The 15,819-nt window shown below is 37.7% G+C and overlaps 2 protein-coding genes and 1 long non-coding RNA gene across 4 annotated transcripts in view; 1 reads left to right on the top strand and 2 right to left on the bottom strand.

Annotated features, from left to right (window-relative positions):
• Window positions 1-114: 114 nt before the first annotated feature.
• Window positions 115-6,171, bottom strand: LOC113652456 (protein mono-ADP-ribosyltransferase PARP12-like). The gene is made up of 12 exons (XM_027161533.2): window positions 5,792-6,171; window positions 5,523-5,658; window positions 5,130-5,427; window positions 4,943-5,029; window positions 3,801-3,933; window positions 3,536-3,704; window positions 3,329-3,449; window positions 3,127-3,223; window positions 2,350-2,425; window positions 2,067-2,197; window positions 1,051-1,202; window positions 115-890 (listed from the first exon to the last, which is right to left on the bottom strand). The coding sequence occupies exons 1-12, from the start codon at window positions 6,109-6,111 to the stop codon at window positions 610-612; spliced, it is 2,001 nt and encodes a 666-aa protein (XP_027017334.2). The 5' UTR covers window positions 6,112-6,171; the 3' UTR covers window positions 115-609.
• A 225-nt stretch (window positions 6,172-6,396) lies between these two features.
• LOC113652497 lies at window positions 6,397-8,074 on the top strand. The gene is made up of 2 exons (XR_003442893.2): window positions 6,397-6,474; window positions 7,779-8,074. It is a non-coding gene; the product is annotated as an uncharacterized LOC113652497 (long non-coding RNA).
• Window positions 7,560-15,819, bottom strand: part of srgap1a (SLIT-ROBO Rho GTPase activating protein 1a) — a 77,849-nt gene continuing 69,589 nt past the window's right edge. The window contains exons 19-22 of one of the 2 annotated variants that reach the window (XM_027161608.2): window positions 15,630-15,810; window positions 13,262-13,393; window positions 11,216-11,579; window positions 7,560-10,325 (exon numbers count right to left, since the gene is read on the bottom strand). In XM_027161608.2, the coding sequence (XP_027017409.1) occupies window positions 9,972-10,325; window positions 11,216-11,579; window positions 13,262-13,393; window positions 15,630-15,810 (1,031 nt within the window). In that variant the 3' untranslated portion in view covers window positions 7,560-9,971. Of the gene's footprint in view, window positions 10,326-11,215; window positions 11,583-13,261; window positions 13,394-15,629; window positions 15,811-15,819 lie in introns of both variants that reach the window. The other variant, XM_027161607.2, reaches the window with a different exon arrangement.

The raw sequence follows: 15,819 nt of genomic DNA, 5'->3' as shown, positions 1-15,819 counted from the left end.
GATTATGTATTAGAACAATATGTTTCTATTACCTAAAAACATCAGGTTTATTTAAAAGGTTTATTTTTCCAGAGTCTGTGGCAAAATGGTTTCAAAGAGGTTCTGACAGAAACACATGATTTATTTTCTTTATTTGTATTAATTTTGCTATTAAAATCACTGAAAATTTGTACTTGCAATAATAATCCACAATCAGTCTTTTGATTGAATTTGATCTAGAAAAATAACCTGCTGATAACCTTTTTGGAGTGAAGATTGTAATGTATACAACTGAAAGACAAAATACATTGAGGGCATAAATTGAGTTGTTTTTGCTGAGTAAGCTCCTGAGGGCAATAAAATTCACTATAAAAATCAAGTTTATGACACAATCTATAGTGCAAAAGCAAAAGCTTATCTTATGTCATCTTCCTTCATATACGGCACAAATGCATCAGCACATGTGCTATTAAACTGTGTAATACACATGCCATTCATTCCACAATATTTAAAAAAAAATTAGATATTACAAGAATGAATTTTATTAATTGATTTTTATCTCTTCATGATACTCTATGTGCGTTATAATCCATACTTTAAAACAAATATAAAGTGATACTCTACAGATAATTATGAAATTGAACATTTGGATTCCTCAGGAGCATATTCTATAATGAATTCAGGGTAAATCTGGTACTTCTCAAAGATGACAAAAATGCTTGCATTGCTGCAGTTGTCCACACAGCTGTCATATAAGCCATTGCCCATGGTTTTAGGAGGAGGAAGGACAAAACTGTGGTCTCCACTGGTGTAGTGACCTACCAGAACCCGTGCCACAAACATCTTTTTGGTGGTGTCTGCAGACTGAGAGTATTGGTCAGAGTAGGAGGCATCTCTGGCAAAATAACTTCCTAAAAAACAACATAAAAAATACTCAATGATAGACAAAATAATTGAAACTTTAAGTGTGGACTGCCTTATTCAATGTAACAAAATAGTTCTGCCATCTACATTTAAAACTACTAATAGCTTTCTCTAAGGAACACTAATTATTCATTTATTTGCTCTCACCTTTTCCAAATAATGTGCCGTTTTTACCACATATCCTCCAGTCAAAGTTCTGCTCACAGATGGCCTCTATTAGTGATTCTTGTGTGCCGTGAAACAAGAGTCTCTCATCCACTTCTCTCCCTCCATTTCGCTCCTTCATCTGCTCTTTCTGCCTGAAAAGATGATTTGTAATATGTAGTATCAGTATACAGTATATGTCAATGACCAATTGAAATTTATAGATCAAATTTCATCCACTGCACACTCGTTGTAAGTATAGTATCATGAAAATCAGACCCCATCTAACTGCCTATGACACACAGCTTCTAGTTCAAGGTCTTGCTATTTCAAAATAGGAAAACTGTAATGTACTATTTACGGGCCTAACAGCCAGCTCCATGAAACCCCTTCAGTAGCTTCAGAGTGCAGCAGCATGCCATGTTTCCAATCAGACCAAAGGACCTATGTCACATCCCTCTTTGTCTTACTTCACTGGCTTTCTCTATCCAGTGACATCAAATTCAAGGCCTTGATGCTCACTTACGGTACTAGACCTCAACACTCTCCATGAGGTTTATGTTTCCTAATGCAACCTGCTTTGCCTACTCAGTGAGGCATGAGATCCCTTTCCAGAACCTTCAATCTGACTGTCCCTCTGTCATGGAATGAGCTTCTAACCTCAACCCAGACAACAGAAACCTTCTTTAAAATTTTGAATCAAAGAATGGTTAAAGACCCACCTCTTCCATGAATGCTTAACCAACCAATGCTTTACACAATTGGGAAAATGAATCAGTATAATGTGACTGTATTTACAGCATACGCACACATATCAGCAAAATTCAAGTGCTAGGTTTCATCTGTGTCATAAATACATTGTTACTGGTACTGACGTTATTAAGCACTGAGTAAAAAGTAAATGTGTTTGCTCAGCTTTTGAAAGGTTACTGTACACTGATTTTACCTTATCAGTAAGTACAATGTAATTAGCAGCATTCGTTCTGCCATGACTCAGTCTAGGCAAGCCTTGTACTTACCACTGGAAAACCTTCCACAGTGAGCTGTTCTGATTCCTCTCAATGCTGTTGACTTTGTACTTGGGCATGGTTTGTTTAAAGAGCTTCTCTACCATAAGGAATTCAGCCTCTGTCCTAGACAGGGGAACCAGCTGGCAAGCAAAGTTCAATTGTTTTACTATCAAATGTAACTTTGCCAACATTGCCATTTTATAGACAAAAGTAATAAATATGCAACTAAACAGAACAAAATACTAAGCACACAAAGCTTGGTATAATAGTAGAGCCAGGAAATGACGTGTACCTTGTATGAGAAGCTGGGTAAAGCTCCTCTATCCCAGTGAGCAGGAACTGCCACAGAGGAAGAGCTGGAGGTTTCACTATGAAGAAAATACACACAAAATGAAGTCTTATGTTTACATCACCCTTACTTTCTATACCTATCTTTTTGGTAATTTACTATCGGTTTCTTACACAGTTTAGTAACAGAATTTTATTTACATAGGATTTTTAACAATAGCCATAATTCACAATGCAGTTTTTTTGCACTTGAAATAGTTATTTTAAATCCTGGGTAAATGTAACTCGGGGTTATCTTATTTCATGTTTCACACAGATCAGACTCATTTTCATAATCTGATGTTTTACACTGTACATGCATGTAGGTAGATTGGCTATGTTACAGTACATTGCCCCTGAGTGTAAATGAGTGTGTGAATGAGTGTGAGAGTGTGTGTGAATGGTTCCCTGTGATAGACTTTGCTCCGATCCAGGTTGAGTGCCCTGACCTTTTGCCCTGTGTTGCCTGCATAGATTCCTGATCCAAACAGGTCTGACTAGGATCGAGCGTCTACTTCAAATGAATGTAGTACTCCAATTTTTCAGATTTAGAATCATAGCAACACTTTACTGATCCATATCTTGAGGGAAACACTTACTGAAAACTTGACCTAAGATTGTTCTATTTTTAATTAGGCATTCATCTTCTAATATTGCACTAGATCTTGGCATCTAGGCTAGAACTGAGCAAGCATGAATATGTATCAACTCAGCAGTGAATCCGTCAGTTTTAGCCTGATACCCTTTAAGCTTGCTCTCAACCTCTAGAGCAGACACAAATCTTGGCCTCCTCCGAATCTCTCTTTTGGTTTGGTACAGAATGTTTTGCTGATACATGTCTGAAAATGAAATATACCAGAATAAAAATTGAGCATATACTGTATGTATGATTTATTTTTAAATGCAATAATGATGTATCTGAGAGGATATCCTGTTTGGTTTACTTTTAAAATACAGCATGTATGTGTGGCTTCCAGAACTGACAGGGATTTCGGTCTGTGGATCCGACTGGTAAATGTTTTCTAGTGTCTGAGAAGTGAGAGGAGTGGACAGCTGTGCATCCTCCTGTGGATAATAACCATGTCATATTAAGTGCAATTATTGACCCTACTACTCAGTCCCAGTTACAGACTGAAAAGAATGCCACTGACCCCCAGTCCATATTCAGTCCATTGTTCTTTATTATTTTTCCAGTACCAGAGCCACTCAGTGGTCAGGATGAAGTTAGGTGGCTTGGTAACAGACGATACGGTGGATAGACGGCGAACTTGTCTCCCTCCATATGTCATGGAGATGAAGTTAACTATCTCAGGCCCTGGACTAAGAGAGAGTTTAACAATGAATTTGAATATTTTTACATTTAAATATGGCATTTTGCACTTAAATCCATTCAACTAGTTAAAGGTCAATGTTTACCTTACGTCATTAGATGGATTACAGAAGGCTCTCTCAACTGCCTCTCCATTTGACAAGTCTCTCCATATCTGTCCATTCTTATCCAAAACCTGCCATCTATAAGGCAAGTTGTAATGAACACGGACACACTTTTCTAAAAACATAAAAAAAAAAAAAAAACACACACACACAAAAAGATCAGCAATATAATCTAATAGTATATCTACATGACACATTTCCTCTAATTAACATCAAATATAGTATACATACTTAAACTTGAGTGGTTATGTCATTTAATTATAGAGGTTATTTTAAGACATAAGATAAAAGTAAGGATTTAAAGTATAAACCTTTATAAATATGAAACATTTTTTACTATAACATTCCCTTGACTGTAACAATCCCTGATCATGGTGATTCTCAAGCACGTGAGCAGACAGGAATGAAAGTAATACATTCTGGGTCTAGGTTTGATTTTGTATTGTTATAAAAGTAAAGAAACCTGACTTGAGTTAACCTGTGATCTGAGACATCTGTTATTGCTGATCTATGAGTAGACCACAAGGATCTAGTGAATAACTGATGAATCTAATTGACTCAAAGACTAAAAAAATGAGTTAGGGATTACAGTTATTAATTTGTGTAAGTAGATTATCCAGCCAGCAGAATGACATTTATAAGAGATGGAAAATATGGTAACACCTTAATACATGGTCCAGAAATTAGCAAATATTAGTTCTATTGTTTTACTAATGATAAATTAATACATGAATTAATTATTAGCACATGAAGAAATGAGTGAGAGATTCATTCTATTAATTCATAATTATTACCATGTTTTGAAATATGCCTATTAATAAATATGCTTAGTAAATGCATTGATTTATCCATATGAACACATTAGTTGGGTATTAACATCTCATTTATGCTCATTTATAGTAAAGTGCTATCAAGGCATCTATGCTACTGTACATTTCAGCTAAAGTAAAGGATTTGTATATGTCTTTTCAAAAATACAAGCTGTCAAATCTATCATAGACAAAAAGCCATATATGTGGAGACTCACGATCAGTCAGTGCTCACTTGGTACATGTAATTTTTGGTAAATATACAATTAGGAATAGAATACAAATAGGTAGTGTATATCATGATCTATGTGATACCTTTAAAACTGCAACTTCTGCGAATGAAGAAAAGGCAAATCTCATTTGGGTCAGGTTCTTTTGCAGGCTTTGGACTTTCTAAAGCATCTTAAAATACAGAATAGGCAAAAGATTATAAGGAGAGTCTATCAAATACAATGAGTAGAAGTATTAATCAAGTTGAATCCAAAGGCCATTTAGTTCTAACCTGTACCAGGATTGGCAGTTTTAGCCATGCAATGAGAACCAGGTGGTTTTTCCTTAAAACAACAGATCAAAAACCTGTTTTTGTAAATCTTGCTGAAGTTGTTGATGTTTTCTGGGCTGAGTCCTCTGCTAGTAAGAACTTTTACAGCAGTGGCATCAAATGAATGAGCTCTTTTGCAGGCAGCACCGAATTTACAGTCATCCTGCAGGTAGTGCAAGCAGACGTGCAGGCTGGTGCAGGACGCCTGATACCTACAGGCTCCATGTTCACCATTGCCCTTATTATAGTGGCTGCAAACCTAAATCCGTACACAACATGAGTCAAATAATGATGATAACTTTAAGTGATTAGATAAAATGCTAAACATTTGTGTGCTCGATGTCTCTTACTGACCTCTGGCAGTAGGTTAGGATCATTCTGCAGCAAAAGCTGGAAAAGTGCAGACTGTCCAAGTCGCTGGAGTCCAGCTTTGCTCAAGAGTGTTGAATTATGATAGGAATCTAAGGCGTGGGAGTTTTTGCATCTTTCCCTATAAGAATGATGATAGTTGATAGTTGATGATTAAAAAAATAATAATAAAATAACAAATAATAAAAAAAAACTTTAGGACTTTAACAATAAGATCTACAAACAGACTTCTTCTCTGTAAACTATTTACTCACCTGAACTTACAGTTCCCACAAACCATATACCTGCACAGATGTAGAGTATCACAGCCAGTGCACTTCCCAGGGAGGTTCTGACAAACTCTCAGTGTTGTTTTAGAGATGATCACAGTGTCAGCACTGAAAACCTCACTGTCTGATCTTCTCTCACAGCCTTCAACCACCAACAACCGGTCAAAATCACAGAAAGCTTCACGAAGCACTTCATCTGCTACTGTGAAACGTTTCCGTAAGATCTGATCCAAAGTTGGAAAATCCAGACTGCCTCCATTCTGACAAACTGCCTCAAAAATAGCAGACGATAATAAACGTGACATTGTGGGACGTAGAAACTATTCAATGTACCAGCTACACCTTATAGAGACGACAGTTGTTTTGTATCAGGGTTGCCAGATTTCAGTGATTACAGCTATATCGATGGTGAGCCTTACTATGGATAATTATATATTCGAAGCTTCATATTTAACTACATGCCATCATGCGTTTGAAATAATGAATTAAGTGAAATTAAGTCAAGATTATAATTTCAAACTTATGTTCCATAATATAAAGAATTTGACTTGGATTTTGTAGCACAACTGGCAACCCATGTAAGTAGAGCTGTGGTATATTTTTAGGAAACGAAACCGAGAGGCACTGAGACGGAATACTAAGCGACATGATCCTTTCAGACACGATCTGTAATTATTTAATCCATTACAACTATTCATTCATGATAATTACTAATAAATGCAACTATTTGTATAGTTTAAAAGCTTGGAATATAAATTAGATATATATCCATCCAGGCCTATGGGATCCTGGGGCCTATACCAGGGGACTCATTTTATATTTATGGCATTTGGCAGACACCCTTATCCAGAGCAACTTACATTTATACAGCTGAGCAATTAAGGGCCTTGCTCAGGTGCACAGGAGTGACCTCCCCCACACAAGGCTGTAATATTCCTAACAGTGTTGAACAGTGTGAAATGTTTTCTTAAAGAAGAGGAGCAATATTATGTTGTTGTTGTTGTTTTTCTTAATGTACTATAGACACCTTTTGAAACAACATTGACTGCTTTATAGTTATGTCACTGGTATCGATTTTGGAAATGTTTTTGTGTATTACTAATGTTTTATTTCAAATCGATTTACTTTGTAAATATTTATATGAATTATATTCATATTATAACTCACAACCTTGAGGGATTTGCTCAAGAGCAGCAGTAGTAACTCAAAGCCTTAACAACTGAGAGAACTTTTCTATATTGAACAAAAATATGCAGATTATTAATTAACAACAGATATTTATGAAGATGACTTTAGTGATGTTCAACATGAAACAACTTTCTGGAAGACTCAGGATGATTTTTTTAGGAGAAAAAAAGCTGTAGGCTACAAAAAGAATCCTTCCTATGAGCGCTGTGAAATCATAACAAAGTGGATAAACTCAGACACTTCCAAGAGTCCATCTGCAACACTGAAGAGGTTTCAGAGGTCACTGGCTGAAGTAGGTTAACCTGTGCAGATCACCATCAGAGCCAGTCTCAAAGGGAAAGAGACCAGAAGGAAGAAATGCAAGTGTTAGAAAATCTGAGAGCTTTTTAATTTCCGTGGTGTTTGTGCAGGGCAAAAAAACCCCAAAACACTTACTTATGGTAAGACACCAAATTAAAAAAACATAGGATTTGCTTATATACAAAAAGAATGAACCGAAAGTCTATTTTGCATGTCATCTAAATCCTTAATTGTCTACTGATCACATACAATACAGGACAACAAATTGCTGATCAAACTAAGTTCTTTATTAGAAAGACATGATCCAGAGTGGTGGCTCTGCCAAAACAAAAATAAAGAAAAAAAAGCTCAATAATTTGTTAGGATGTTGCATGCCATATATACAGTCTTATACGTACATAAAAGTGCAATGTCACAATGAATAAGCAGAATATTTATCCAATTATTTCTACTGATCGATAATGCATTCACTGTCTTTTCCTAGGTACTGCACAGGAATAAAAGATGAGCATGACAGCACAGAGGACAATGGCTTAAAGCTCCTCTAAAACAGCTTTTAAAGGCACTTTCACGAGTCCGTACTTTAATGAACATTGCCACATTGATATAACAGCAGTCTGCTACTGTACACCTGCGGAGGGAGAATCCAGGAATAAATCCTGAAACAAATACACTCTCTAATAAAGCATGTTCTGTCTGCAATGCACTGTACACCTTATTACAAAAAAAAAAAAAAAAAAAAAAAGAGAGAGAGAGAGAGAACCTACTTTAAAATGTTATCATTACAATTTAACAGTTAGTTATTCAAAAGACAATATAATAATTGTGTTTAAAATACATTATGAAACATTAGCAACAGGTGTTACTTATTTCCTGACAACACTGGTTCAGCAGATGGTCCGTGGTCGTGCATTAAAATTCAGTATGAACATGTGATATATGATTATTAACACACACACACACACACACACACACACACACACACACACACACACACACACACACACAAATTCCCCAAATTGCAAATAGCACACTTTTGTTATGTGCAATTTAAAAACATTTTCAATCTCAGTGGTCACTCTGTTTATTTAACTGTACAACTGGGAGCAGCTGCTTCACATTTACAGTGAAATCTGTATAATGAAACAGCTTTCAATATATTTCATAGCTAAGAAAATAAAAAAAAAATGCTTCTAAGATGCAGAGAGCTTTTAGATATTATTTTAAATATTAGGCAGTTCACTGATGTAGAACACAGATTGGACGACAGAATTGACATTTTATAATAACAGTCAGAGAGTCTATGGCTAATGGCTTCATGCCTTTGTTTGGTGAAATTACTTAAATATTGCCTTCAGTCTTTTTCTTTTAAGACTTAATAAAAGCTCTTTGCATATCATAACTAAAGATGATCATACTCATGCTCTACAGGTAGACATTTGAGAGATTCTTGAACAAATTCTGTACCGTCTGTAACATCAGTGGTGTGAATTAGCGCATAGTGGAGATGTTTCTCACAGCTAAACCAGTTTATAACCAGATCATAATGGATAAAGATATTCTGATTAGCTGTTCAGAGTACACAGGGGTTTCTATATTAATAAACAAATTTCTGAACATTTTTCTGCACTTGTATGCCTTATTCTACTGTTCTACTATATTCGAGTCATGGCGATAATAATATTATTTGATGTACTAAACTGAGAAAAAAAAAAATCCCAAACCACTTTTATTAATCGAATGATTCTACTTTCATCGGTGATAACTGTGCATATACATATTACTATTGTTACTATCAAAAATATAATATTTAAAGTAAAGCCTTGCATACACTACTTCTCTTGGTCTAAAAAAAACTGCAACTACTTTTCAGAACAAAGAATTAGCAGCTTTTTTTTTTTTTTGGGACACCACTAAAGACAGGGTTAGTTTTTAATGCGGCAGTGCTGCCTTGTTACAAGTAAACCACATTCATTGCTTAGTAACTGATTAGCTGAAGGCTCAGGTCCATTTGAGACAAAAGAAATGAAATTTCACACAATCCTGAGGCTGTAAACAAAGAAACGAAAACCCTGCTTTGTTCCTGTATTATTCACATTTAGCATTTCTTGTCTAGATGTAAACTATGAACAAATTACTCTAACCACGCAGGAAGCTTTTGTGATTTGTTGCTTTCTTGTATAATACAGTCGAATATGACCTAGTTATAGTTTCCTTATCATCTATTCATACTGAGAATTACATTAGAAATGAACCTGGTCTATTTACATGCAAAGAAATGATCAGGCAGATATCAAGTGAACGGATTTCTAGACGCTGTGATGGTGTTTTACACAAACATTGGATTCAAAAGTGGCTTTTTGCGCAGACAACATAGTAGAATTTTTCACATTTCATTGCAGCTAAAAAGAAAGATTCAAATCCTTTAGGCAGGTAAACATGTTTAAACAAAGATCTGCTGTGTGTTACAGTTTATTATTGACCTGTGACATTATTAGTAGTAAGCTTGAACATCTCTCCAGGCTGATGCTCACTTGTTCTCTTTCTAGCAATGGATATAGAGGAAGAGTAGTTTCCTTTAATCCAGTCCAGATGGAAAATATTGAGATGTAACAGTTACAAAGCAATCTGTTAATATCAATGAAAAAACCACACCCGCTGCTGAGCTGTGATTGGATCACATGGTGCAAGACTTGTCGAGAGGATCCTGTGGTGGTGATGCTGAAGCCTGAGCTGACCCCCCCTTAGGCAGCGCCATCATGGGCTTGGGACGGAGAGCAGGGGGTTTCAGCTGCACGCCCATTCGCGGGGCTACGGCAGGTTTGAAGGTGCTCATGGCATCGCTGGAGGAGCTGGTGCTGCGACGGAGAGGATGACGATTCAGTGAATCAGCAGAGCTGCCAGCTGTAGTCGGAGAGTTTTTCATCTGCTCCAGCGTGTCCAGCACCACGTCAGGGGCATGCTTAGCCGAACTCTGCCGCTCCAACTCACGCAGCTCGTTCAGAGCCGTGTTCATTGTCTCCTCTATGTCCTAGTGACAGAGAACGAAGAAAAGAAGAATGAGTCAGATGACACACAGGATACTATAACAAATCAGGTAATTTGTAAACAAATCTGTAATTTATAGATATTATAGAATAGCTGCTGATGGAGCTTGACAGAATTATCAGCACAATTTCTCTCTCATTACTGAGATGCTAATAATGAGCCAGAGCTTATTAATACATCATGACTTGACAGACACCACCCAACCTACTGCCTGTCAAACAGCATCATCTCCATGTAATAATTCTTTTTTTGGGGTAAAAACATGGCATCAAGGTTACATAATGCATCAGATAAGGTAATAACACAGAACTGAACACCGTGAGAATCAGTTATGCCCATCTGTGGTTGGGTGAGAATCTTAACAGATCTTGACATGAAAATTCAATTTGATTTCAGTTGCATCAATCTGATTATACATGGAGTCTTAATGCATCTTGGAAATTTATTTTTCCATTTTACAGCATCTCTGGCAAATCCTTACTTTGATTTACTATGAATAGGATTTCTGGGCAGTACAGTACAAAACCTCAAAATAGCATTTCTTAAATGCTTTTGACAATGACCATAATTCTGTATAATAAGGCTCTGAATATATATGACTATTATGTATTCATTTATTGTCAGTTTTCTTTTTGAAAAGAATCCTATGTAAAAATTAAGTGTGCAATCAAGAGAGGATTAACTCACAGTCAATGTAAATGAACCTTGAAGACACAAGGACCTTCATAAGTTTACCAAGTCACACATGAAGCCTTTTGCCTGACTAACAACATTTATAACACAGAACATTGTAAGAGGATGTGTGTTAGGAGCAGGAGGCAGTCACTGACTGTGTTACAGGGCGTGGTGTGAGGGATGTCGCCGCTCGCTGACCTGTGCGATGCTTTCTGGATCCAGACCTCTCGCCATGTACTGGCCTGAGGAAGTGGATCTGCGGATCGGGGGGCTCTCCATCTTCTTCAGGGACTCGTGGCGGCTGATGTTGGTGAGGCTGCTGTGGCCCGTGAGGCCACCGTGTCCTGTGCGTCTGCGTCTCTCCGGGCTGTCTGTGACCATCGGACCTCTGCCACGCACCACCTCTCGAGGGCTGTAATGACTCAGCACAGGTGAGCTGAGGGCTGGGTTCCCATGATTACCGTGGTTCCCATGACTTTGAGATGGGTGAACCATGCAGTGGGCATCGCTTGGCCGTGCTGGTGGCTTGCGATTCGGAGGGTCACTCCTCTTCCTGTGACGACTACTGGAGAAAGTTTTAAAGATCATCATGACATCAAGGCAATACACACAAAGCCTCTTTTCATATGCCTGCTTTTAAAGAATAACCCTGTTTTTGTATTTAATCTCTAGCTTCTCTACTTTGTGTGACCTTCAGATGAGCACTTCTGTTCAGTATCTTTGTTTGTACTCAGTCTGGCATGTGGAACACGAAGATAAAATATTGGTCACAGGAGTCAAAGTGTACCAGTCATTGCACAGCAAGGAATAAGAATAAAAATGCATGATTTTCGGAGTGCATTTTGTATAATGCTGCTGTTGAAATGTTTCCCTAAATTTTAGTGTCACATTACTGAGGAAAATGTGAGCCTATAACACCACATAAAAAAGAATTAGAAAAATAAGAAATCAATCAGGCCAAAAAAATATATATAAATAACAAGACGTGCAGTATCAGATAAATCCTCCTCCTCCTTTACACCTGAGTAAACAGTGCTAATCTCACTTATTCAAATATTTAGTATAATTGTTTTTTGAGTTTTAATGTGCTGTATAAATTTATAATGCACTCCCATAGGCCCAGACGTAAAAACATTGTCTTGTAAAACTGAATGACAATATAATCGTTTGCTTTATTACTACGAATACGAGATTAACTATCTAACTGTAACCAGACATTTTTACTTAGATATTTCACCTAGCTTTACCCATTGGTGCTAATAAATCCACAAACTGACTGCAAATTTAGTTTGACCAGCAGAGTGCGTTCTACACACACAACATAATCTCTCTCGCTCCTCAAAACACACTGCCTTAGCGTTTACATTCAAATGAGCATGCAGAAGAATCACTCGCACACTCTATAACACACATCCTAATGATCTCATCGTATCTAAAGCTGGTTGATTTCTGAAATAACTCACATTAAACATTAAGCTCGATACAACTGACATAGGAGACTGGACTATCTGAAATAGTGGACGCAGTCAAGCTGTTACTGATATCCATTCTATCCGGCTTTCCTTGCTGAGTCTACCAGCAATCGCTACATTAAACTGAATATGTTATGATTTGATAGCATTACATGATATTTTGCTGCAGCAAGCTTTTGTTTTCAGAAGCATGTTCTTCACTGTGCTCACAGAAGGACGAGAAAATCTAAATAAAGACGAGTGTAACTAATGATTTAGAAGTCAGGAAACATTGTTGCAAGAAAAAGCGAGAACGAGGGAGGAGACAGTGATGAGGGTGCAGAAATAAAGGTCATTTTCGTGTTATTGTGAGCTTCACATGATTTAAAATGCACGTAGTTCGGGCATGCAAAATCATTAAGCTGAAGTCAGTGCCATGTAGAAAAAATCAGGTATTAAGTCATTACTATACGCTTGTTATTGGACACTTATTGTATGAGATTTTTAGAGGATATAAACTTGGGCGGTGTAGATGAGACTAAAGGAAACACATCCTGGGCCATTGCTCTGTTTAGTGTTAGACTATAGGGGGTTTTGTATAAATATTATATTAGATAGGGTCTTCTGGACAGCTGTAAAGGACTCTGTATTTAATATTAGTATAAATATTGTGTAAAGAGCTCAGAGCTCGACAGTTCTGCTAAGCTGATATATTGAGAGGTGGAGATACATTGATACATCTATAACTGTATATAACTATTCCATTATTGTGAAAAGAGTTTTAGTGCCTTACCTGCTGATGTATGCATCAGTTCTGTCTGCAGGAGAGGTCAGATCTCTGCTGGAGCACTTCTCGTCTCCTCCGTGTCCACTGCCCACCTCACTGTCCGCCTTTTGACTCAGAGTGTCTGAGAATGTATCGTCCCTGAGACACAACACACGGGAGGACAATCAAAACTCTGCTTTGTCATTACTTACTGGAAACATGTAAGTAGTCCTCACATGCTGCACTGTTTAAACCTATAAAATGTCTTACAGCATGAAGTGACGCATAGAAAAAATATGATTACCAAGTGGCCACAAGTGGTGATCATTGGGATCCAAACACTACTTTAGAAGTAGGACATTATAGCTACAGCACTGCTTTTTATGTTGGCTTTGTAGAAGCCAACATTCTGTTTTCCTATTTAAGCTTAAACAAAAAATTATCAAGAGTAACTCCTCCTAGGGCTTTGAAGCCACATGAACCAAATTCGGATGTGTTGTAGACCCCGGTCTGACGTTTGTCGTATTTACTTTTCTAAGCGATCCGAGTTCCGGTACTTCCGGTACCGGGTCTCAAATTGGCCTTTTTCCCCATAGACTCTCATTATAAACTTTGGAGGTTTATAACTCTGCAAGGTTTCGAACTGTCTACACCAAACTCGGCCAGCTCCTTTAGGGTGATACTCTGAACAAAGTTTGCCTTTCGGTTGTGCTGCAGCCCCGCCCCCAAATATAAAAATCAAAAAACTTTTTACAATATGGACATGTGACATATCAAAACACTCAGAACAATGAGGGGAACTTCCTCACGAGTATTCTGATGATGTCACGTGACGTTACGTGATGTCACGTGAAAATAAACAATTTGCACAACATGGGCATGTGACATATAAAAACACTCAGCAAAAGGAGGGGAATTGTGTCACAGGTTTTCGGATGACATCACATCGTCTCCACTTGCCTCCAAATGTTTTGGCACCCTAGTGCTCCACTAGGTTTCACAAGTTTTATGTCTACTTGCCTCCAAAAAGCACAGGCGTTTGCGAATACTTGCCTCGTCAAAGCCAACATCAAAGTTTTTTGCGACGAACTTTACAAATCTAGTTACTAACTGTGTGCCTATTCATTTAGAACGCGTTGACTGTTTTCACAAAATGTACAGAATGACTCGTCTAATTTGCTGAACATCATACTGATGGACACAAAGATAAAGCATAGAAAATTTCAATTCTAGCAGATAAGTGATTTCTAAGAAAGTTATTTTAAATGTTCTCATAAACCCTTTAGATAAAACATCCCAAAAATCATATTAAAAATGATTATAGCACCTGAGCTACACCCAGAAAGGATTCATTGGCATAGATAGCCATAATGTATTGTACATATTAAAAAAATTTATTTTCTTGCATGGATCCCAAAAACTCAGATTGCAGGCATGAGTTATCAGTTACTCAGCAGACTAAATTGATACAAGATACCCTCTAAGATCTAAATGATTTGCTGCGTATCACCCACTTCATCAGTCGAACCTCCTGCATAGAGTATTTTTAGTTGCGTAGTAGACTAAATACGTAATAGGATACATATGAGATTTAAATTGAAGTCACTCCAGACTCTGAGCTTACGGAGGAAATCCTGCCTGTGTGGGAGCTGTCCTGCAGACTTCCTTTCCCTCCAACCATCTCTCTACAGGACAGAATGCCTGACACGGTCTGCCTCTGCATCTTCAACTCCCTCCAAACCCGCACTGGCTCATAAATTCTCTAACCCTTAACGTCATTATCAACTGACATGGCTTTACTCAGGATCAGGCATTACTCAGGCACTGTCTCTATGAGACCTGCTCTACTCAGTTATGCTGCACAGGTTGCCTAGGCTGTATTTTTCATGACTGTGGGATTTGTCAAAGGAAGAGTTCACAGGAAATTGAATGGTGGGTATGAAAAAGCAGCCCAACCACTGCCAAGATGAGCAATCCAGTGGAAGACAGCCAGTAGAAGGTTTGCTTTGAGTAAGCCCATGGACCAGGGTTACTGATGAGAAACCTTTAGTTGCCAAGTTTGGATTTTTTACACAGCCATGGGAGGATTAGAGTCTAAATAAGAAGTATAAATGAATGACAGAGGAAGTGGGATGGCAGACTGAATCTGGAAGTCTCAGCCCCAAATATTTAGTACATCAATAAAGTGGAATTAAAGAATTCTCACACAAACTATAAAAAAAATACAAAAATCTGACTCCTGTTTACAGATGTCTAAGGATCACATTTGGCCCATTTGTAAAAATGTGGAGAAAAACAAAAAAACAAAAAACAAACAAGCAGTAAACCCCACAAACACCTCTTAGGCATGTATTGGGTAAAAGATGAGAGCTAATGTAGTGTAAGTCATACTCACATATCCTGCACTACGATGTACTGATGAGGCACCAAGCCGTCTATGCCATTATGTCTACCCTCCCACCAGTCTTCTGAAGCACGCTGGTATAGTAGCAGAGACGCCCCCTTCTTGAAGGACAGCTCGCGTGAAGAACGGCCCACGTAGTCGAACTTGGCGATGGCTTCGATTGGTTCGCCCTCTGCACAGG

This window comes from Tachysurus fulvidraco, chromosome 13, assembly GCF_022655615.1.
Source record: "Tachysurus fulvidraco isolate hzauxx_2018 chromosome 13, HZAU_PFXX_2.0, whole genome shotgun sequence".
Lineage (NCBI taxonomy): Eukaryota > Metazoa > Chordata > Actinopteri > Siluriformes > Bagridae > Tachysurus > Tachysurus fulvidraco.
Note: the sequence above shows the minus strand (reverse complement) of the source record. Positions and strands in the feature narration are given on the sequence as shown.

What these genes read in the sequence shown, in the direction of transcription:
- LOC113652456 (XM_027161533.2), bottom strand. Translation starts at nt 6,111, where the DNA reads ATGTCACGTTTATTATCGTCTGCTATTTTTGAGGCAGTTTGTCAGAAT. An exon ending in CTGTGGAAGGTTTTCCAGTG is followed by an intron (nt 1,203 to 2,066) that starts GTAAGTACAAGG and finishes TCATCTTTTCAG; the next exon opens with GCAGAAAGAGCAGATGAAGG. An exon ending in CGGCACATTATTTGGAAAAG is followed by an intron (nt 891 to 1,050) that starts GTGAGAGCAAAT and finishes GTTGTTTTTTAG; the next exon opens with GAAGTTATTTTGCCAGAGAT.